The 20,830-nt window shown below is 61.5% G+C and overlaps 5 protein-coding genes across 5 annotated transcripts in view; 2 read left to right on the forward strand and 3 right to left on the reverse strand.

Moving 5' to 3' along the window:
• DNHD1 (dynein heavy chain domain 1) overlaps positions 1–3,507 on the forward strand; it is a 48,850-nt gene extending 45,343 nt beyond the window's left edge. The window contains exons 40-42 of the mRNA XM_081909488.1: positions 1,570–1,916; positions 2,186–2,913; positions 3,017–3,507. Of these exons, the coding sequence (XP_081765614.1) occupies positions 1,570–1,916; positions 2,186–2,913; positions 3,017–3,475 (1,534 nt within the window). The 3' untranslated portion in view covers positions 3,476–3,507. The remainder of the gene's footprint in view (positions 1–1,569; positions 1,917–2,185; positions 2,914–3,016) is intronic.
• Positions 3,501–10,124, reverse strand: LOC309369209 (F-box/WD repeat-containing protein 7-like). The gene is made up of 11 exons (XM_081909980.1): positions 9,922–10,124; positions 8,394–8,476; positions 8,157–8,295; positions 7,663–7,797; positions 5,913–6,036; positions 5,695–5,831; positions 4,991–5,104; positions 4,722–4,903; positions 4,410–4,635; positions 4,121–4,331; positions 3,501–3,952 (listed from the first exon to the last, which is right to left on the reverse strand). The coding sequence occupies exons 2-11, from the start codon at positions 8,474–8,476 to the stop codon at positions 3,684–3,686; spliced, it is 1,620 nt and encodes a 539-aa protein (XP_081766106.1). The 5' UTR covers positions 9,922–10,124; the 3' UTR covers positions 3,501–3,683.
• Positions 8,547–10,774, reverse strand: LOC309368809 (uncharacterized protein; the record flags this gene model as incomplete). Its single annotated transcript, XM_081909114.1, has 4 exons — positions 10,629–10,774; positions 10,279–10,473; positions 9,922–10,155; positions 8,547–8,675 (listed from the first exon to the last, which is right to left on the reverse strand). The coding sequence occupies exons 1-4, from the start codon at positions 10,764–10,766 to the stop codon at positions 8,547–8,549; spliced, it is 696 nt and encodes a 231-aa protein (XP_081765240.1). The 5' UTR covers positions 10,767–10,774.
• A 113-nt stretch (positions 10,775–10,887) lies between these two features.
• On the reverse strand, positions 10,888–14,384 carry RRP8 (ribosomal RNA processing 8). Its single transcript, XM_081909984.1, has 6 exons — positions 14,045–14,384; positions 13,114–13,609; positions 12,837–12,966; positions 12,456–12,562; positions 11,190–11,286; positions 10,888–11,079 (listed from the first exon to the last, which is right to left on the reverse strand). The coding sequence occupies exons 1-6, from the start codon at positions 14,367–14,369 to the stop codon at positions 10,954–10,956; spliced, it is 1,281 nt and encodes a 426-aa protein (XP_081766110.1). The 5' UTR covers positions 14,370–14,384; the 3' UTR covers positions 10,888–10,953.
• A 345-nt stretch (positions 14,385–14,729) lies between these two features.
• Positions 14,730–20,489, forward strand: ILK (integrin linked kinase). Its single transcript, XM_081907817.1, has 13 exons — positions 14,730–14,858; positions 15,338–15,434; positions 16,406–16,571; positions 16,787–16,882; positions 17,217–17,313; positions 17,811–17,894; positions 18,035–18,120; positions 18,204–18,313; positions 18,444–18,571; positions 18,943–19,064; positions 19,152–19,251; positions 19,727–19,857; positions 19,969–20,489. Exons 2-13 carry the CDS (start codon positions 15,346–15,348, stop codon positions 20,116–20,118), a joined length of 1,359 nt encoding a protein of 452 aa, XP_081763943.1. The 5' UTR covers positions 14,730–14,858; positions 15,338–15,345; the 3' UTR covers positions 20,119–20,489.
• The last annotated feature ends 341 nt before the right edge of the window (positions 20,490–20,830 follow it).

Genomic DNA, 20,830 nt, shown 5'->3' on the forward strand with positions numbered 1-20,830 from the left:
AGAATTCAACAGGGCTCCCCAGAGCAGGTGAACTGGAGGGTACCCAGGACGCACCCATGGAAGCTGCCAAGTATAGGTTGAACCTAAGGAGTCCTGCAGCAGCCGGATCAGGCCAAAGGGGCTCCATCTAGTCAGCCTTCTGTTCTCACAGGGACCAACCAAGAAGGTCCTGAGCAGGAAGGGACCCCATGAACTCATTCCTGCGTTGGCCACAGCAGTCCAGACCCCACTTGTTAGGGGTTTCTTTTGCCCCAAAGTACATCACTTTTCCTTGAGCTGTATTGCATTTGCAATAAAGCAAAATGAGCGCCACAACCCCAGAGTTGTCCGCTACTGGACCTAATGGTAAGGGGTCCCTTTACCTTTACCTTACATCACTTTTCCTTGCGTTGAATTGCATTTGCCATTTTGATAGCCCCTTTGACCAGATCCCTGTGGAGTTCCTCATAATCCCGCTGCAGTTTAATCACCCTGAACAATTTCGTATCAACAGCAAACCTGGGAAACTTACTGCTCACACAGCCCTCACAAAAAAAGTTTAAAAGCACAGGTCCCAGCATCAGTCCTGCACAGCACAGAGGGTGTAAGAGCCGCCGCCTGGATCAGGCCATCTAGCCCAGCCTCCGGTTCCCACGTGGCCAACCACAGGCAGAACAGGAGCCCCAGAGCCCTCTCCCTTCCTGGTGGAGGAAGAGGATTGCCATTGTGGCTCCTCTTTAGATGGTGGCTGCCATTGCCTCCTGCGAGAGCGAGGGCCATCGTCTGGCTGTGTGCTGCAGGAAGAACTTTCTTTCATCTGCCCTGAATCTTCTGACTTTCAGCTTCATTGGACATCCACGAGTTTGAAGGTTATGGGAGAGGGAGGTTTTTCCCTTTCCACTTACCGTGTGCCATGTTGCCCCTCACTTTTTGAACTAAAAAGTCCCAAATGCTGCCCCCTTTCCTTGTAAGGGAGTCGCTCCACCCCCTCAGGGGGCCCCTCCTGAATCTTTTCCAACTCCGCAATAACCTTTTTGAGGGGAGAGGAGGTGCCCAGAACTGCATATAGTTCTTCAAATGTGGGCACACACCAGATTCCTGAAACGGCATGATGATACTGGCAGTTTTATTCTCAATTCCTTTCCTACTGATCCCTCGCATGCAAATTTCCTTTTTCATGGCTGCCACACTGGAATACTTTGTACATCCCACAATTGGGAGAACCACCTATTTATTCTTACTTCCTGTTTCTTAACCTGTTTCCCACTGATCCCAAAAAGAAGTTTACCCAATAATCTTTCATAGAACCAGAATTGTAGGGGCGCCCCAAGGGTCCTTTAGTCCAAGCTCCTGCAATGAGGGAATCACAGCGAAAGACTCCTGCTTAAAATCCTTCAGTGAAGGAGAGGCCCGTCCCCTGCCCAGGTCTTCTGTTCCACTGTCCAAGGGCTCTTCCTCTCAGCTCCTGGGACCCTAAGAAAGTTGGGAGCAGCCCCCCCCCCCGGCCAAGACGGTCCTCACTCTGGCAAGCCAGGAGTGCGGTTTTTGCTCTGACTCTGCCCTGTGCCTGACATTGTGCTGCCCTTGCAGGAGCCACGGGGAAGTGTTGGCCGGGCTCAAAATCCAGGAGAGACTGAGCTGCCTAACAGACGGAGCCCAGGAAGCCCTGCAGGAGCTGGCCGGTATGGACACAGGGCTGAGTGAGGAGTTCAAGGGGACAGCCTGCAAGAGCCAAGGCCTTGAAGGCCCCCTCCGAAACACGGCTGGCTCTTCTGCCTCTGCAGGGACCATGCTCTACGGGGGCCACATCCTGGACAGCGGTGATGCCCAAGTGGTGCAGAGCCTGTGCCAGGCCTGCTTGGCTCCTGCCTCCACCCTGCAGCCAGCCTCCAGCCTCCAGCAGCTCGTGGCCACAGTCGTCGGCTGCCCCAACCCAGGTGACAGAAGATGAGAAGAGCCGGCTGGGTCCGGCCCAGCATCCTGTTCTGACTGCGGGAAGCCCGCAAGCGGGACTCAAGCACAAGAGCAACACCCTCCCCGCCTGCGGTTTCCGGCCAGGGGTATTTGGAAGCCCTGCTTCCTCCAGCTGTGGCGGCAGGGGGTGGCCGTTGTGGGGCCCTTCATGAATTGGCTAATGCTTTGAAGAGGGCAGGGAAGAGGTGCTGGGTGCTCTGCTGATCCCCCTCCCTTTCCTTGCACCCTGCAGGGAACACGGATGAGGAGGCGGCCGCCGCCACCCAGGCCGGCATCGAGCAGCTGCCCAGCCCCATGGAGCCTGCCGGGATCGGCCTGTGCGGCGCGCTGCAGCAGCAGATGCTGGCGGAGCGGAGCCAGGCCTTGCTGGTGGCCTTGCAGGCCTCCCAGGGCCTGTGGCAGCCCCGCCGGGCCCCCTGCCGCCCGCACACAGGTGCCCTGGAGCAGCTGCTGTGGGACGGGATCCGGCTGGTGCAGGAGCTGCAGGAGCAGCTGAGCGAGTGCGGCTGGGAGGTGGGCTGGAAGGGGTGCCCCCCGCAAGGGCAGGCCCGCCCCCGGCCGCGCCCCCTGCAGCGCTTCCTGCTGGAGGAGGCGGGCATCCTCCTGGCCCTGCTGAAGCAGGTGGGCCGCGACCTGAGCTGCGCCCAGGAGCGCCTGCAGGGGGAGCCCTGCTCCTCCCGCCGCTGCAGCACCATTCTCTACCACCTGAAGCAGGGCCGCCTGCCCAGCCCCTGGCTGCCCTACGCCCTCACCGGCCCCCAGGCCCCCCCGGCCTGGCTGCAGACGCTCAAGCAGCGGACCCAGCTCCTGTGCAGCTACCTGGCCTCCATCAGCGGGCCGCTCGTGGCCCACTACCAGCTGGCTGCCTTCCACCAGCCCCGCCGCCTCCTCCTGGCCGTGCTGCAAGAGAGGGCTCGCGTGGAGAGGCAGGAGCTCCACCGCTACCAGCTGCACCAGCAGGTAGGGAGGGGAGGGCGGGCATGGGAGTGGGCACAGGGGCAGGCCCCGCAGCCCCGGTCCCTGAGCGCCCCCTTTCCCCCTCCCTCTTGCCTTCCTTTGCCAGGTCCTTCCCAGTGGGCCACCCCCCACCAGCGCCCCCGAGAGAGGCATCTATCTGAGCGGGCTGGAGCTGCGCCATGCATTCTGGAAGGCCCACAGTGGGCTGCTGCAGGAGAGCCGCACGGCTGAGCCCTGCCCGCTGCCCACCATCTGGATCCAGGCCGCCCGCCTGACCTGGGACATGGCCTCCGCTGGCACCACCCCCAAGCTCCCAGCCAACAAGTTCCTGTGCCCCGTCTACCTGGGGGTCCCCGAGGTCCCTGTGGCGCTGGGCAGCCAGCACGTCATCCTGCACCTGAGCCTGCCTTCCAAGATGGCCCCTGAGCTGTGCCTCCAGCAGCGTGTCCACGCCGTCAGCCTCCTGCGCTTGGAGGGGAACAGCAGCACGGGGCACAAGCAGCGCCCTGCCCCCTCCCCCAGAGCCCCCTCCCCAGGACAGCCCCCTCCCCCCTCCCAGGCTTAACCCACATGACACAGAGAAAGCTATGTACAGAAATAAAGTGATATATTATTAGTGTGTACAAAAAGCAGACTTGGGTGCTCTGCCGCTCTGCCAGCCGCCCAGGGCCCTGCAGCCAAGCTATAAATAAGGTGCGCGGCCAGGCACCACTCACTCGCGCCTGGGGGGGATGCCCGTCCCGCAGGCCCCCCTGCCAGTCCAGCCCTCCTCCTCATTTCAGGTCCACGTCAAAATCCAAAACAAGCAGCTTGGTCTCCTCGGTCCCGTTGCGGCTCCCCACAGCACACACCAGCTTTGTGTTGGAGGCCCGGATGCGCCAGACCACCCCCCCGCTGCCGCCACTCTCCAGCGCCACCAGGTTGCGCACAAACTCGCCCGTCTTGAGGTCCCACAGCTTGACGGTGCCGTCGTCTGAGCTGGTCACCACAAACTTGGAGCTGAACTGGAGGCAGGTGACGGCACTCTGGTGCTTGCTGGGACCTGCAGAAGGGGGCAAAGAAGGTGAGAAGCAGCCATCAGCTGCCATGCCCAGCCACAAGTGCCCAGCCGCCTCTTCCTGGAGGACGCCACTGGTGGCAGGCCTCTGCCCAGAGGGCCAGTGGGGAGTTTCATGTTCCTGCAGCCCAGCCAGCTGCCCGCAGCACCCACCTTGCAAGGTCTGAAGACACTGGCCCGTCTTGATGTCCCAGATCTTGACCGTGGAGTCGGCGTTGCCAGAGACCAGGATGTTGTCGCGCAGCTCCATGCCGCTGGTCAGGGACTGGTGCCCCATCAAGGTGTGCAGGCAGTTGCCGCTCTCGGCGTCCCACACGCGGATCGAGGTGTCCAGGGAGCCGCTCACAATGTGGGTCCCATCAAACTGCGCAAGAGAGGAGTGGGAGGAGTGAGGGGCTGTGCGACTCAGGGGGTGGGGAGGGAAGGGGTCGGGGTCCCTCACCTGCAGGGAGTAGACGCGATTGGTGTGGCCTTGCAAGGTGTGGATGCAGCTCTCCGTCTCGGGGTCCCAGACCTTGACCGTGTAGTCGTAGGCGCCACTCACCACCTTGTGCCCGTCGTACTGGACACAGCGGACGGCGGCCACGTGGCCCATCAGCACGTGCAGGCACTGCCCTGTCTCGATGTCCCAGAGGCGGAGGGTGGCGTCCCGGGACCCGCTCACCACCCTGTTGAGGGAGGAGAGACAAGCAGCTTGAGTCCCAGGCAGGAGGGGCAGGAGGGGTCCCCGGAGCGGCCTTGCCCCCCAACCTACCTGCTGCCATGGAGGTGCATGCAGCGCACGGTGGAGGTGTGCCCGTAGAGGGTGTGCACGCACTCGCCCGTGTCCGCGTTCCACACCTTGAGGGTGCGGTCGGTTGAGCCGCTGATGACGATGTTGTCCCTCATCTGGGAAGACCAGACGCCCCCCGTGTGCCCCACCAGAGTCTGAACGCACTGCGGGAGGAGGAGGAGGAAGATGCTCAGAGCCAGGAAGGCGGAGCCACAGCCAGCCCCGCCCACAGCACCATTTCCCAGACTCACCTCCCCGGTGACAGCCGACCACACCTTGAGCGTGTTGTCATCTGAGCCACTCACAATGCGGTTGCCACAAAACTGGAGGCAGGTGATGACATGGTCATCGTGGCCCTTCAGAACCTGGTCCAGGGAGAGAATTAGCAGGCCAGGCGGCATCACCCTGCACTCCCTTTCTGCGGTTGAGGGAAGGGGCGGCTTCCTCCCCAAGCCCAGTGGCCTTGAGTTCTCCAAGGCTTGAGACCAGTCCCAGCGGTCAGGAGCTGCCATCAAGCAGGCTTCAAGTTCAGCAGACTTCAAATTCAGCAAGGGCTGGAGGTTCAGCCACAGCGACAGCCCCAATTCAAGGAGCAACCAAGTCTCCCCCCCATCCCGCATTTGTGAATAGCCAGAATAATTCTACCTTCTGGATCTTCTTTGCCAGAAGTCAAAGGTGCTTGCCTGGTCCACCTAGCTCAGCAGCGGCTCTCAAGAGTATGGGGCACATGTCTGTCCCAGCCCACCACTGAGCCCTGGCCCCTGCCTGGTAAAGGGCAGGGACTGGGACCCAGCTGGGCACCCAGGCATTGGGTTGCTCTTCCTCCAGAGCCTGCTCTTTGGTCCCCATCGTGCAGCCACCCCGGAGATCCCAGAGTAGCGTCTTAGCCCATGACGAGGTGCGTAAACCCCGCCCCACGTCACCCCAATGGTGGGGGTCAAGGGAGGTCCCCTACCTTGGGAGGGCGGGCATCCCCGCCACGCCAGTTCATGTCGATTTGGTGCTGCCGCAGGAAGGCCAGTTTCCAGGGGCTGTACATGAAGCCTGGGCTGAGCAGCCGGCGCTTGCGCAGACTCAGGGGCTCCTCGATACCTGCAGGAGGCAGAAGCGTCTGTGACGGGAGGAGGCCCAGGGGCAGCCGGGAAGCAACACCGGGCAGGAGCTGAGCCTCACCTGCATCGCGGCACTTCTCCCGCCACAACAGGTTGTCCTCCGCCAAAATCCGCCAGTAGCGACAGGTCTGCGCCGCCCGGAGCAGGTCCCGCGGCTCCAGGAACGAGAGCACATAGAGCGCCAACTGCAAAAGGAAGAAGATTTCCTCCCGTGAAAGGCCTCCCTGGGTGCAATTGGCAAGCCTGGCATGGAGCGCACGGGGCGGGGCTGGGCAGCTTTGCACGTCCACCACACAGCCGAACATCTGAAACAGCCGCCCAGAGCTGGATCAGAGCCTGTGGTCCACACCCTCCTCCCACACAGCAGCTGCCAGGGCCACTGTGGCCACGCAATCCCAAACTGCTTCACAAGGCCTCTCCTGCCTTTCCAATCCAGCACAGAGTCTGCGGCTGAGCTCCGTGTCCTGACCATCTGGGCCAATCTCTTGCCCTCCAAGCATCCTCCTTGCCACTTCTTATTGTCCTCCTTGCCACTCCTGTCTGATTTGGCTTTCTTTGGATGTGTTACAGAGGCCTCCCTGTGACACAACTTTTGCTCTAAAAATGGTAGCCTGCACCTCACAAGGGAAGTTCTGCTTTGGACTGGAGAGGCAGGGAGAGAGCGTCTGTTACATTAGCTCATGTATGCGGACGTTCAAGCGAGCTAAATCCATTGACCGCTGTCTCTTCTCCCCCTTGACATCTTTGACAGCCTCCCCTTAATGTTTATATATTTAAAAATTAAGAAAAAGGAGCTTTTGACTGAAAGTGCTCAGCCCATCTGCCATTTATGACAACACCATTTAAAACCATTTAACAATCACTTTCAAAAAACCAAGATTTTGTACTCTGCATCTGTTTACATTTTAAAGCCTAATTTGAGCATAAAGCCCAACTTTTGCCTTAGCACCCAGAAATCTTTTGGATCCCAGAGGCCTGACTTCCCTGCCCAATCACCACACCCCCACTTCCTCCTCTTCTCCATCACTTTCTGCTGCACATTGAGCAGCTGCCTGGGAGAGACAAGGCCTGGGACACCCGCCTCTTGCTCTTGGCCAGGTTCTCTCCTACCCTCCCTCTCTGGGGCTGATTTGGTCTTCCTTCCCTTGCCTGTCTCCTTCCTTTTTCTCCTCTTTGGCAGGAACTGAACTCTGGCTCTTAGCTTCTCACCAGGCCTTCAGGTTCTCCAATAACTTTGATTCTTGCCATTAAAAGTTTTCCAAGGCCTTGTAATCAAATCAAATAGCTCCTTCTCTGATGTGTCTCATCTCCTGCTAAAGCAACTGGCTCTGCTCAATTTTCCTGCTGGTGCCACATTTGCACTTCAGATAAAGTTCTCTTCTTCCAGTTTCTCTCTGTTATTTCATCCTAGTGTTTCTGTGAGTTTTCATGCATGCTTTAAAAATGTGTAGCTGGTATGAATAGTTCTGTCTCTTATTTGTTTTAGACACAGGTAGGTAGCCATGTTGGTCTGACGCAGTAAAAAAAAAAAAAGTCCAATACCGCCTTATAGACCAACTAAGTTTGTTCTGGTATAAGCTTTTGTGTGCATGCACACTTCTTCACTTCTTTTACAACTACCTATCGTGTCCCCTTGTCCCCCCTCTTGACTGTGGCTCAGATTCTGATCTCCTGACCTGTTGCTCAAGGCTTTCTAACAACACCCTGCAGGCTCATTCTTCCACCAACACCTTCAGCCAACAACTCCCCACTGTCCTCTCTCGGCTGCCCTGCCTTCTTCCTCTGAGGTCCCCCACCCACAAGATACTCACCTCTTTGGGCAGCAGTGATATGAAATCGCGCTGGAATTGGGGCTCGATCACTTGCATCATGTGCTTGATCTGAGGAGGCTCACAGCGGTCAATGAGCTCATCCAGAGCCAGCAGCTTCTCTGGGCCGCTCCAGCGCTGGCGGGAGAAAGGAGTAAGGGGAGATCAAGCGCAAAGCCCAGGATTGCAGCCCCTCTCTGCGCCAGAACCAAGGCCACAAAGCAGCCCATAAAAGCAATCAAAGCAAAAGCTTTGTAGTTTTCTAAATGTTGAAACACCACCAATGCATCAGCTCACTTTTAAGATCAAATCCCTAAAACAAAATAGGAAATGAGAAACACACTACAGCGCAACATCTGCCAAATGCGTGGAAAAAGGCCTTTGCTGAATGTCGGAAGGTCAGCGGCAAGCCAGCCGGAAAGCGCAGCCCTGCTCTGCCTCCAGCCGAGGGCCTCATGCATCACACACAGACACAGGCGCCTCCGCCTGCCGCTCACCTGGAAAGTGCGCAGCCAGTCCTGCAGCTCAGGGGGTGGTGTCATTGGGGGGACATGCCGGCAGCGCGCCTGGCCTGCCTTGGCGTTCCGCAAATCCCCAAAGGTGGCCGTGGGGCTAGCGACACAGGGGCCCAGCACTCTGGAGAGGAAGCAAGTATGTCAGGAGAATGCCATGGTCAAGAGTCCTGCTGGAGACAGACCCCCGTCTCCCCCAAGCGCCACCCGCAACCTCCTCACCTGCCCCTCTCGGAGCCCTTGCACAGCTTCTTGCCAGGTGACTGGGCTCTGCCATCTGGGCCGCTCTCTGACTTGCGCTTCATCTGCAATGCAAAGAGATGGGGTCCAGGAAACCCTTCAGCTCCGCCAAGGCTATGCTACGCAAAGGCTATGCTACGCAATGCCCGCAGCACCCCCTCCTGATGCACAGCGCCGCATCGGGTCAAGTGGGGCACCCTTCTTGCTGCCTCCACCACACAGCAGCCATGCCAGGGCCCCCATGCCTCCTGCCTCCCCAAAAGACTGGAAGGTTCAACATTTTCTCTCAGAACACAGATCTACAAACTGTGCTTTGGGACAACAACCTCGTAAGGACAGGAGGTGGGGAATAAAGATGCAGCACGCAGCAGCCCTCTCCCCACCTGACGCCTTTTGCCTTTCATCCTTGGAGCCTCGATGGCCAGAACACACCCGAGAATCACTAGAGCCTGCTGGATGAGGCAACGGCCCATCAAGTAAAGGTAAAGGACCCCAGTTTAAGTCCAGTCAAAGGTGACAATGGGGTGCTGTGCTCATCTCGCTTCACCCTGAGGGAGCCGGTGTTTGTCCGCAGACAGTTTTTCCAGGTCATGTGCCAGCAGGACTAAACTGCTTCTGGCGCAACGAAACACAGTGACGGAAATCAGAGCGCACGGAAATGCCATTTACCCTCCTGTCACAGCAGTACCAATTAATGTACTTGCACTGGCATGCTCTCAAACTGCTAGGTTGGCAGAATTTGGGACAAAGCAACAGGAGCTCACCCCATTGTGCAGATTCAAAAAGGGATGTGAATGGGAGTGTGGGCTTGCTGATCAGAAGGCCCGTCCAGTCCAGCCCTCTGTCCCCACCGTGGCCAACCAGATGCCCATTATGGAAACCCCCAGGCACAATCTGTGCCCAAGAACAACACTCCCCCCCCACCCCTGGTCACCTGTCCAGCATCTGGTTTTCAGAGGCATGGCTGCCTCCTACTGTGCAGGGCAGAGCATACTTAGCCATGGTGGCTAGTTGCCCCCAACAGCCCCTCCTCCATGAATTGCAGACTTAAAATCTGCACAGGAAAATGTGCTCCGACTTCAAAAATTCCTCCAGTGAGGAGAAAAAGACATAATGAACACGGCATTAAATGTAAATGCTCCCACCCACTTGTTTTGGTCAGCACAGTCCCTTGGCTGCACCCCTGAGAAACGCTCAGCACAAGCATTGATGCCACAGACATTTCCAGGAGGAACCTGGAGGTCCTGGCCAGCACCACCCTCCCCTCCTGCCAGCCTCCCTGGGCAAAGAGAAGACCCAACCGAACCCTTGCGCAGCCCCTGCCCTGGCATGGACCCTCTCAGCTGCTGCTGCTGCTGCGCCCCAGAGCCCCAGTCCCTTCTCTGGGCTCCTTTCCCCAGGCAGCTTCAGAAGAGGAGAAGCGTCTGCTGGATCTGGCCCATCCCGGGCAGCCTCCTGCTCTACCGGGTCTCCCTCTTCCCGGTCTCTCCCCCCGCGGCCCCTTCTTCACCTTGGGCCGCGTGTGCCGGATGAGGCCGCCGCCCTCCGTCCGCTCCAGGTAGTCGATCCAGCGCTCGTCCACCGTGTAGTAGAAGTAGACGTCGCCGCCGCCGCTCTCCTCGCCATCGCTGCTGCCGCCGCTCGTCTCGTCCTCGGAGTCGGGAGCCCCCGGCGGGCAGGAGCTGCCCGGTTCCTCCTCCGGCTCCGCCTCGGCCGCCAAGCAGGCCGGCGCCCAACTCTCCCGCTGCCCGGGACGCGGCGGCGGCGGCGGCGACTGGCCCGCCTCCTCCTCCTCCGGAGGGAAGCGGGCCGCGGGGCCCAGCCGCCCGCCCCCCGCCCGGCCTTCTCCCGCCCGCCCCCCGCCCGCCAAGGGCGCCGCCGAGCCCGCCTCGGGCGCGGGAGCCGAGGACGACGACGAGGCCGGGCAGGCGGCGGCTCGGGCGGGCTCCGGCTGCTGCTGCTGCGGGGAGCAGGTCATCCGCTGGCTGTTCAGCTCCACGATCCGCGCCGTGATCCCCTTGACGTGCAGCAGGTCCTCCAGGGAGGCGAAGCCCTTCAGCTCCTGGGGGGGGGGAGAGGGGCGCCCCCGTCACGCACCGAGAGGAGAGGAGCCCCCGCCGAGAAGCCCCCCCCCCGCGGGGCCCAGGGGCGGGGAGGGAGGGAAGCAGCCCCTCCCGGGGGGGGGATCGGGGCCCCTCGGACGCCTGGGTCCCTCACCTCCCTCTTGCGCACGATGCCCCTGGCCCGGCGGCGCCCGATGCCGACCAGCGCCCGCTCCAGCTCCGCCACGCAGGCCCGGTTGATGTCCAGCTTGCCCCCGCCGCCGGGGCCCGGCCCGCCCGCCGATCCCGACATCGCTGCTGCCGCCGCCGCCCGGACTCGGCCGGACTGCGCTTGCGCGGCCACGCACCGCCGCCGCCCCTCCCTCAACTACAGCCCCCAGCAGGCATTGCGAGACGAGACGAGACACTTCCGCTTCGAGAGAAAAGCGCTTTATTCAGAGCGAGGCGGCGGCCCGGACGAAGCCCCGCCCCCCGTGGCGTCACCGTCGCTTGTAGAGGCAGGGGCGGAGCGCCAGGCCCGGAAGAGCCCCCTGGCCCCGCCCCTTCCGCGTGGCCGCTTCCGCCTTGCGCAGCTCGAAGGTGAAGAAGTGGCTGCCCGTCACGTCCTGCAAGGAGAGGAGAGGGGAGGCCATGCGGAGGCGCGCGCGGGCCGGAGGGGGACCTGGCGCGGCCCCCGGGAGGAAGGGGACCCCCAGCAGAGGGCGAGGAGGCCTACCTTGCGCAGGAGCCGGAAGCCGAGCCGGGCCAGCGCCGCCACGAAGGCCCGCACGTCCGGGAAGCGGCTGGCCACCTCGGCCACCAGGAGGGTCCCCCTGCGAGGAGAGACGGAGGGGGGGAGGTCAGCCAGCCGGCGGAAACATCCCCTGAGCAGGACACGCCCCCCCCGTGTGTGTCAGGAGGGCACCTGCAGAGCCCGGGAGGGGCGGGAGAAGGCTTGGCTGGCCCTCCAGAGAGAGGGGCCATTGTTCTTGCTGGCGCTTTGAATGGTTACCAATCATGTAATCCTTTCCCCCTAAGCAGTCCAGGGAATGCCTGCTTATTTTATTATTGCATTTCACGTCAGGAAACCTCAGAAGGTGCCTCAGAAGCAGCCCCTTCCCACCTTCGGAAATTTAAAATGTCTGTTTTACAGTATTTCATGTCCTGTAACCCAGCCAGATGGGCAGGATACAAGCAATAAAATTATTATTATTATTACTATTATTATTCACAATGATCCAGAGCTGCTGCCTCTGATCCTGTGGCCAACATGTAGCCACTGAGAGCCTTCCTTCTCTCTCCAGGGCTTCAGACCCAGGGGTCCTTCTCTGAGCTCTGCCTGGAGCTGCCATGGGTGTGTGTGAGTGGGTGAACCCAAGACTTCTGCCTGGGAAGTCTCCACTCCCACCAAAGCTCTGCCTGACCAGAGAGTCACATCCTTCTCCTCACAACTTGTTTTCAAAGGCAATTGATGCCGAGGACTGATTTTAAAGGATGCAAGCAAACTTTAGATCGGGGGGCTTCATGCATATTTTCGGGACTGTTTTGATACTGAAATAGAAAATACATGAATAGTGGTATTTTCAATATTCAAGTTAGTTATGCTGAAATTTTGCTACTAAACAGATTTAGCTGATTCACTGCCTCAAGGCTATTTGCAACCATCATTAAGTCATTGTCTAAATATTAATAAATGTATATTAACATAATCCTTTATTTTAATAATATCTTTTGTTTAAGCTGTTGTTATTTCAGTTTTCTGTACAACGCTTAAAAATATTCTAACTATATCTCTATTAATATATTATTTATATTTTAATATTTCTGACTAGAAAACCCAGTCAGATGGGCAGAGTATTATTTTTATTATTAAGCAGTATAGGTATTAAATATCATCATCCCCATATGACAGCCATAGGTTTTTGACTGAGCTGGCAGTGCCCTGATCTGCCATTTCATGTGTCCCCCTCCCATGCCAGTGAGCCCAGGACCCCACAATTACCCAACTCGTAGCACACGGTTGGCCTCTTCTAAGATCTCCTGCAGGTTAGTACCCATCAGTGCCAGGCAGAACACAGCCACGTCAACAGATTCATCATCCAGGGGGACCTGCACAGAAGGAGCAAAAAGAGGGAGGCGCAATCAGAAAACCATGTGTGTGAGGTAGTCATAGAATCATGGAGCTGGGAGAGACACCCAAGGGCCATCTAGTCTAACCCCCTGCACTGTAGGAATCACACTCAATGCAGCCCTGACACGTGGCTGTCCAAGCTCTGCTTAAAAGCCTCCAGTGCAGCAAAGCCCACCTGCATGGGCTCATCACACAGCTGTTCCCAAGCCTGGAGAAGGCAGGTGCTGTGAGAAGGCCCTTTCCCCCACGTACCTGGGCCATGTCGCAGACAATGACTCGGGAGTCCAGAGCCACCAGGTCAAAACAGTGCACTTTGTTCCGCACGCTGCGTGCCAGCATGCAGTCCCCGCAACCGAAATCTGCCACCACGAGTGATGCTGGTCTGTGGGGAGAGGGGCAAAGTTAGACCGTGCACCCATCCTGTCAAACACTTCTATACGTTAACTGTGACATTGCAACATGCGCAAATGTTTGCTTAACCAGCACATGTTGAAGGGGGGGAGCTGGCCAACCCCCCCCCCATCCTTACCTCTGACGCAGGTAGCGCACAAAGCGCTGCACAGGGTTTTCAGGCCACTGGGCCACCTGCCGGGCAAAGCCCCGGTGATACACCGCCAAGGCCTCAGGGTCATCCTGGAAGAGCTGGACTGCCTGCTGGCTGGAGGATGTGTAGAGCTGCTGGTTGATGAAGCGGAAGCGCGCTGACTCCAGCCGCTCCTCCATGCGCAGCCGCAGGGATGCTGCCCTTTCGCTGAGAGGTTCCTGGCCTGCTGGGTCTTCCTGGCTGCTGGGGGGCTCCTCTGCTGCTGCAGGGACTGCAGGGGGCTCCTCTGCTGCTGCAGAGGCCGCATGGGGCTCCTCAAGGCCCAGCCCGGCCTTGAACCTGTTCTGGCGACGCTTGTTCTTCTGGCGGTTCCTCCACTGTCTCCTGGTCAGCCGCTGCCTTGGCTCCTCCTCTGGGTCCTTTGCCCCAGCGCTCCTCTGCTTGCTGCTGGGCTCAGGGTCTCCGCCTCCAGCTGCTTTGTCTGGGCAGGGCAAGGACAGAGGTGCTTAGCCCTGGGCTCCATCGCCCCCCCCCCCCGCCCAGATGATCTCTCTAGTCCAGGGCTCTGTGCACTGACAGCTGGAGGCAAGAACCCTCTGGGCTTCCAGGCAGAGGGACCAGCCCCGCCCCACCTGGAGCGGCCCCCAGGGACTGAGATGCAGGGAATGCACCGTAAGATTATAAGAATCTAGTCCAACATCATAGCCTTACAGGGGACAGCCCTGATGGGAAACCCACAAGCAGAACCTCAGCAAAGGAGCACAGCCGGCGAGAGTCCCGCGAGAAGGCAGCTTGCCGAACCCTCCGGCAGATACACAACCCAGCCTAACCCCCCCCCCGGACCCGCCTTGGCACACCGGGCAATTCTCTCGGCCTTCGTCCGGGGAGACCCTCGGCCACAGCCTAGCGGCATCACCTGCTCGGGGCGCCGGCTCCTCCTTCCGGGCCGGGAGGCGCTGCTGCTGCGATTGCGGAGCTCCGGGGGGCGACCCCGCCGGCGGGCCCTTCCTCGGGCGCTTCCTCTCGGGCGGCTGCTCGGCCTCCGAGTCCGACGCGCTGCTGCCTCGGCCGGAGGAGGACGGGGAAGGCGGCGCCCAGCTCTGCAGGCGGCGCAGGGTGGCCAGGAGGCGCCGGCGCGCGGCGGGGCTGGGCGGGGGGCGGCCCCCAGAGGGACCCCGCGCGGCCCCCGGGCCCGGCAGCTCCGGCCCCGCCGCCTCGCCCCACGGAGCCTCCTCGAACATCCTCCCGGCAGCAGCAGCAGCAGCCCAGGCGCCCACGCGGGCGGAAGCTCCGGGTCTCCGGGTTGCAGTCCAGAGAGACCACCTGGCCGCCAGAACGGCACGCGGGCGCCCCCTGCCGCCCGGAGGCCGCCACAGCAAGGGCGGCCGGAGGAGGGGGCGCCCGCCCTGGGAGGGCGAGGGGGAGAGAGACCCCCGTGCCTGGGGCGCGCCGGGGCGGGCTGCGGGAGCGGAATCTGCCCTCGGCCGCCGCCCGGCCCAGGGGCCTGTCTGGGACGGAGGGGGGGCGCCCTGGGCGGGCTCTGCAGCGCCGCCTGGTGGCCGCTGCTGCGGAGCCTCTGCTGCCGGGCGGGGCGGGAGCGGCGGGGCCGTCGGAGGGGAGCGGAGGCCGGGAGGGGGCGGTCTCCGGCGGGAGCCGCCCGAGGGAGCGGCGGGGAGGAGCCGAGCCGACGGGACGCGCCACACACGGAGCCGCCGCCGCCATCGGGCACGGTAAAGGGGACGGCGAGACGGGGATCGCCCGGGGTCGGGGTGGGGCAGCCCGGCCGCTTGCCTCGCAGCAGCCCCGGCCACGCCCGTCCGTCGCTGCCCTTGCCCGACGGGGTCCGCTCCCGCTCTCTTGCCCGGGACCCTGGGGGCTCAGCTGTCGGGGGCGCCCCATCGCGCCCTGCCCCGGTCCGAAGAAGCGGCTCTCCCGGCCGGGCGCTGCGGCTCTCCTCCGGAAGGGCGGCGTCGGGGGGCTCCTGCCCGGACCTAGAGCCCAGAATCTCGGCCCCAGAGCAGGACGTCGGGGCGGCTGCCTATCGCCCTCTTCCCGCCGGGAACCCGCCCGGAATCGGGACTGCTCGGGACCGTTACTCGGGGCGGGTGGGTGCAGCTGCCCGGGACGCGCGAGCAGCGGGGGCCTGCGGGGCGAGGGGGCTCATCGCGGCTCCGACCGCTGGCTGACCCTCCCCGCCCTCCTTTGGCAGGAGGGACCATGGACGACATCTTCACGCAGTGCCGGGAGGGCAACGCCGTGGCCGTGCGCCTCTGGCTGGACAACACAGAGAACGACCTGAACCAGGGGTGAGTGGGGAGCGGGAGGGAGCAGCCCCAGACCCTTCGTCCTGCATTTCGTCCCCTTGGCTGGAAGGGACAGGAAATGACCGCAGCTCCGAAACACGCCGGCAGGAATTCTGATGCCGGAGCTGGGGGGGGGGGGGAGCCTGGATGGCAGAGCAGGTGGCGGGAGTCCAGAAGCACCAGCCCAGCCCTGAGGGGAGGAGGGCAGTGAGGGAGGCTGCCCAGATTGCCCCCTCATTTCAGCCTTGCTGTGGAGGAGCCCTGGGGTGGGGTGAAGGAAGAAGCCCCTTGCCCAAGGAGCCAGCCTCCTTCCCTGGGGGCAGGCGGCTTGAATCTGGGGGCGGTGCAAGGACCCCCAAATCCCTCTAGGGAGTCAGGGGTCAGGCAAATGGGCGGCTTCATTTTCCTCTGGTCCTGAAGTTGTTCCTAGTCCTCTGAAGCAGCCACTGCCACCCCCCACCCCCCAAGTCTGGTCCCCAAGGCTGAAGGGATTTGGGGGAGGCAGGAAGGATGGGTGGGGTCTGTGATGCCGGCCAGGATCCCCTTCTTCCTTGGAGCTTTGAGGTTGGGCAGCCATCTGTCAAGGTGCTTTAGCTGAGATTCCTGCCTTGCAGGGGCCGGACTAGGCGACCCTTCGGTTTCCGGGCCAGTGGTTGCTTTTCTCCCCTGGGATGCTCCCATCTGCTTGGCCCCCTCGCTGTTGTCCCGGCTGGGGCCTGGGGCTGCCCCGGCTTCCTGGCTCAGATCTCCTTTTAAGGCCTGGTCTTCCTCTTCTCCTGCGCTTGGCTCAAGAAGAGTGAGCTCAGGGAGGGAGGAGGGATTCCTGTGCTCCCAGACTCTCCTCCCAGGCTGCTCCTGCCTCTGGCGCTCCCAGCCTTGACCAGGTGCCCCGGGACCCCTGGAGCTCTGCCCCCTGGCCAGGCTGGCCCCTCTCCTGCCCTGGGCACTGAGCAGGCCCCTCTCCCTCCCTGCAGCGATGACCACGGCTTCAGTCCGCTGCACTGGGCCTGCCGCGAAGGCCGCTCCAGCGTGGTCGACATGCTGGTCATGCGAGGGGCGCGCATCAACGTCATGAACCGGGGGGACGACACCCCGCTGCACCTGGCTGCCAGCCACGGCCACCGGGACATTGTCCAGAAGGTAGGGGGACCCCACAGGGAGGGGCTGCCCAAGGTCCCCACCCCCTGCTTCCCCACATCCTCCTCTGGGTCTTAGGGCGCCCCCTGCAGGGAGAGGGAAGAGGGTGGCCGTCTGGCGCATCTCCCTCCCGGGGGTGGGTGAATTTCACTTTGTGGGGGTCTTTTGGAGTGGGATTTCCTTCCCCAGCCCACCCTCTGTCTTCTTGCTCTGCTCAGCTGATCCAGTTCAAGGCCGACATCAACGCGGTGAACGAGCACGGGAACACGCCTCTCCACTACGCCTGCTTTTGGGCCCAGGAGCAGGTGGCCGAGGTGAGGGCCGCTTTGGCAGAGGCACCTGGGGCGGCTGGGTCTCTTCCTGCCGCGGTGGCAGCATTGGTGCTCTGTTCAAGCAAATTCCTATGCCCCAATTCACACAATTTAAAACTAAATGAAAGCCCCCTAATAGGAGGGCAGCGGTGCCCTGTGGGGAGGGGGCTGGTGGAAGACCTGGTGCCCTGTGGGGAGGGGGCTGGTGGAAGACCTGGTGCCCTGTGGGGAGGGGGCTGGTGGAAGACCTGGTGCCCTGTGGGGAGGGGGCTGGGCCAGAAGGGCTTCCGTGGGAAGACAGTCATTCGCCTCACTTCTCCCCCTCCCCATCCTTCAGGACCTGGTGGCCAGCGGGGCTCTCGTCAGCATCTGCAACAAATATGGGGAGACCCCCCTGGAGAAGGCCAAGGCGCCCCTGCGGGACTCCCTGAAAGGTGAGCGCAGCTCCTGCCACCCCTCTCTGCTCAGCGGCCGCCTTCAGCTACTCCCCCCTTTGTTTTGGGTCAGACTACATTTGTTAATTTGTTTAGAGCGTTTGTGCACACTTGTTCAGCCAAGACATCTCCCTGAGTGCATTCCGTGCAATCCATGACCTGGCTTCTTCTCCAGCCTGCCTGATCTCTGCCTCTTGGCCGCCCTCCTTCTGCCTCTGATTCGAGATCCCTGCTGACTAAACCCTGTTACCTCTTCCCACACCTCCTCTTCCCAGTCTCCTGCCTCGGACCACTCCCCACGGTCTCAGGCCCAACCCCGGGGGGCTCTGAGCCTTCTTCCCTTGGGCTTCCCCTGCTGCTTCCTGCCACCCTTCCTCTGCATCCGCTCCTGCTTCCTGGCCCTGCCTGTTCAGCGAGTCTCCAGGCGCTATTGGGGGGGGCTTCCCACCCCCTTCCCACCTGCGCAACATGCCTGTTTTCTCTCCCCCCCCCTCCAGAGCGAGCAGAGAAGTTGGGCCAGAGCCTCACGCGCATCCCCTTCAAGGACACCTTCTGGAAGGGCACAACACGGACGAGACCTCGTAAGAGCCCTGCAGGAAGGGGGAGACCTGGGAGCCAGGGGGGGAGGCAGAGGGGAGAAGGGGACTCTCCTTGCCCAGTGGGTTGGGTGGTGGGGGGTTCATTCTGCAGGCTGCGCCCGGCTGATGGTCTCCTCTTTCAGGCAACGGGACTTTGAACAAGCTGGCGGGCATCGACTTCCGGCAGCTGACCCTGGGACACAAGCTCAACGAGAACCAGTCTGGAGAGGTGGGGGCCGCTCCTTTCCCCCTCTCCCCCCCCCTCCGGTCTCCTTCGCCCCACTCCCCTCTGACCTTCCGCCTTCTCCACAGCTCTGGGAAGGGCGCTGGCAGGGAAACGGCATCGTCATCAAAGTGCTCAAGCCCCGAGACTGGACGACCCGCAAGAGCCGCGATTTCAATGAAGAGTACCCCAAGCTCAGGTGGGTGGGTGGGGGTCCCGTGGGGATCGTCAGAAGCTGCCCTTGCCACCCCCAGCCCCTGCCTGCCCATGTGAGCGCAGGCGGTGGGTGGCTGGGCGGCTTCCTCCACTCGCCTCCTCTCCCCTCGCAGGATCTTCTCCCACCCCAACGTGCTGCCGGTCCTGGGCGCCTGCCAGTCTCCTCCTGCTCCGCACCCCATCACCCTCACCCACTGGATGCCCTATGGCTCCCTCTACAACGTGCTCCACGAAGGCACCAGTGAGTCTCGCTTCCCATGCCTCACCCTGCGTCCAGGGGGCACACCAGGGGCCTTGCTGGGGATGTGGGAAGGGATCCCAGGGATCTAGCCGGAATCATTTGCTCTCTCTGTAGCTCTCAGGAGCTTTCTGGCTGCCTTTACCTCTTTCCAGGCCTAAAGTGCGTTGATGGCCAGAGCCAGAAAGGGTTGGGGGCCTGAGTGGCCCCTGTCCAAGAGCCTCGTGCCATTCTTGCGCTGTGGCCCCCTGGCTTGGGCAGCCCTTGGAAGCCCTTCCCACCCTTCCAGACAGCGCTCAGGAGCAAGTGCTGACCCCAGCAGAGGCAGGTTCCCCCCCCCACATTTGCCCCCCCTGCTCTCTCTCCCCCTGCAGACTTTGTGGTGGACCAGACGCAGGCCGTGAAGTTTGCTCTGGATGTGGCCCGAGGAATGGCCTTCCTCCACACCCTGGAGCCCCTCATCCCGCGCCACTATCTCAACAGCCGCAGCATCATGGTGCGTGGGGGCCCTTTCTGGGGCTCAGTGGGCTGGTGGGGTCTCTAGGAGGCTGAGCTCCCCGTTGTGTCCTCCCTCCCCCCACAGATCGATGAGGACATGACGGCCCGGATCAGCATGGCAGACGTCAAGTTCTCCTTCCAGTGCCCTGGCAGGATGTATGCGCCAGCCTGGGTGGCTCCGGAAGGTGAGTGGCGCCCTGCCCTCCGCTGACATCCAAAGTCGAGCCTGCTGGATCGGGCCAAGAGGGGTGTGCCATCTGGCCGACCAGATGCCCCTAAGGGGAGCCCACCAGCAGGATCCAAGCGCCAGAGCCAGTCTCCCCCCCTGCGACTGTGGAGGGCAGAGCAGTCACTGCACTAAGAACTGTTGCACAGATCTCCCCCCCCCCAACTTGTCATCCTTCTTTTCTGGCTCTTATTCTTAGTTTCATTATATTTCTTTATTGCTTATTGCAGAAGAATACCTCAAACTGCAAAGGACTCCCGGGGGGGGGGGGGTCTGTTCCTGCGAGTGTCTCTGACCACTTTCCCACGCTGCTGTCCTCTTGCCAGCAGCAGTTGGGCCTGGTGACACCCCTGGGCTGCCCTGCTGGGGAGGGGTCCCGCTTCAGCGCCCCCTTCCAGCCACTGCGTTTCTGCAGCCCCTCTTTGCTCCCGCAGCTCTGCAGAAGAAGGCAGAGGAGATCAACCGCCGCTCGGCCGACATGTGGAGCTTTGCCGTGCTCCTGTGGGAGCTGGTGACGCGGGAGGTGCCCTTTGCTGACCTCTCCAACATGGAGATTGGCATGAAGGTGAGGCAGGGGCAGGAGGGCAGGACCCCCACCCCCCACCTTGGCAGGGTTGGACTGGGCGACCCTTGGGGCCCCATCTGAGGTTCTTCTTCCTCCTCCTCCTCCTCCCAGGTCGCCCTGGAGGGGCTGCGGCCCACCATCCCCCCAGGCATCTCCCCCCACATTTGCAAGCTGATGAAGATCTGCATGAACGAGGACCCAGCCAAGCGCCCCAAATTTGACATGATCGTCCCCATCCTTGAGAAGATGCAGGAGAAGTGAGGGGGGGACGTGCTCTGCAGCCCCCCCAGCCTGCCCACAAGTGCCTTGGGGAGGTGCTGATGACAGGAAGCGCCACTTCCTTGCTCTTGAAACAAAACGGTACAGAAGGAGCCACCGCCTTGCCCCCCTCCCCTTTCGGGGCAGCTCTATTGGGGGGGGGTCCCTGCTGTAAGCTGCCCTGGCCTTTTAAGCTCCCCCAGCAATGCTGCGCTGCCTTCCACAGTGCCTAGCACCCCGTTCCCTCAGCGCGCATCAGCAAGGTCGCCTCGCACTCGGAGCCCACCGCCTGCCTCTGCGCTGCACGGTTTTTATCTTTTCTATGCAGGCCCCTGTCCAAGCCAGAGGGCTCAAAATAAAGAGTTATTAAAGGAGACCGTGGTCACTGCAGCCTTTGTGGGGTGAGGGGGAGACAGCCGGCTGCCCCAGCTTCCCTGCTGGGCCTCGGCCGAAGAGGACGGTTGCTCCAGCCCCTCCTGCCATTGCCGCCTGGGAGCCCCGTCCATTTCCAACATACGACAATCTACTGTGGGGAGGCGGCTGTATTTGGGCTCAACTCCCCATCAGGTGCCACACTCTGGCTGGTCTTCTGTTGCCCTCAACTGAAACCGGCCTTTTCCTTTTCAGTCTCCAATGTCATGGCAGATATGGGCCACAACCCTCTTTCAGACACAGCTCAGAAAGGAAAGTGCAGAGCTGGGAAAAGGACAGGCAG

The sequence above is a fragment of the Podarcis melisellensis genome (genome assembly GCF_964234715.1).
Source record: "Podarcis melisellensis genome assembly, chromosome: 4".
In the NCBI taxonomy this organism is placed as follows: Eukaryota; Metazoa; Chordata; class Lepidosauria; order Squamata; family Lacertidae; genus Podarcis; species Podarcis melisellensis.

Excerpts from the sequence above, each read along its gene's own strand:
- LOC309369209 (XM_081909980.1), bottom strand. The coding sequence starts at position 8,476 with ATGAAGCGCAAGTCAGAGAGCGGCCCAGATGGCAGAGCCCAGTCACCT. Across the intron at positions 4,636-4,721 it reads ATGCACCTCCATGGCAGCAG|GGTGGTGAGCGGGTCCCGGG; the intron begins GTAGGTTGGGGG and ends CTCCCTCAACAG. Across the intron at positions 3,953-4,120 it reads GTGTCTTCAGACCTTGCAAG|GTCCCAGCAAGCACCAGAGT; the intron begins GTGGGTGCTGCG and ends CCCCTTCTGCAG.
- RRP8 (XM_081909984.1), bottom strand. The coding sequence starts at position 14,369 with ATGTTCGAGGAGGCTCCGTGGGGCGAGGCGGCGGGGCCGGAGCTGCCG. Across the intron at positions 11,287-12,455 it reads AACCGTGTGCTACGAGTTGG|GGGGACCCTCCTGGTGGCCG; the intron begins GTAATTGTGGGG and ends CTCTCCTCGCAG. Across the intron at positions 11,080-11,189 it reads GCTTCCGGCTCCTGCGCAAG|GACGTGACGGGCAGCCACTT; the intron begins GTAGGCCTCCTC and ends CTCTCCTTGCAG.
- ILK (XM_081907817.1), top strand. The coding sequence starts at position 15,346 with ATGGACGACATCTTCACGCAGTGCCGGGAGGGCAACGCCGTGGCCGTG. Across the intron at positions 15,435-16,405 it reads GAGAACGACCTGAACCAGGG|CGATGACCACGGCTTCAGTC; the intron begins GTGAGTGGGGAG and ends CCCTCCCTGCAG. Across the intron at positions 17,314-17,810 it reads CCTGCGGGACTCCCTGAAAG|AGCGAGCAGAGAAGTTGGGC; the intron begins GTGAGCGCAGCT and ends CCCCCCCTCCAG.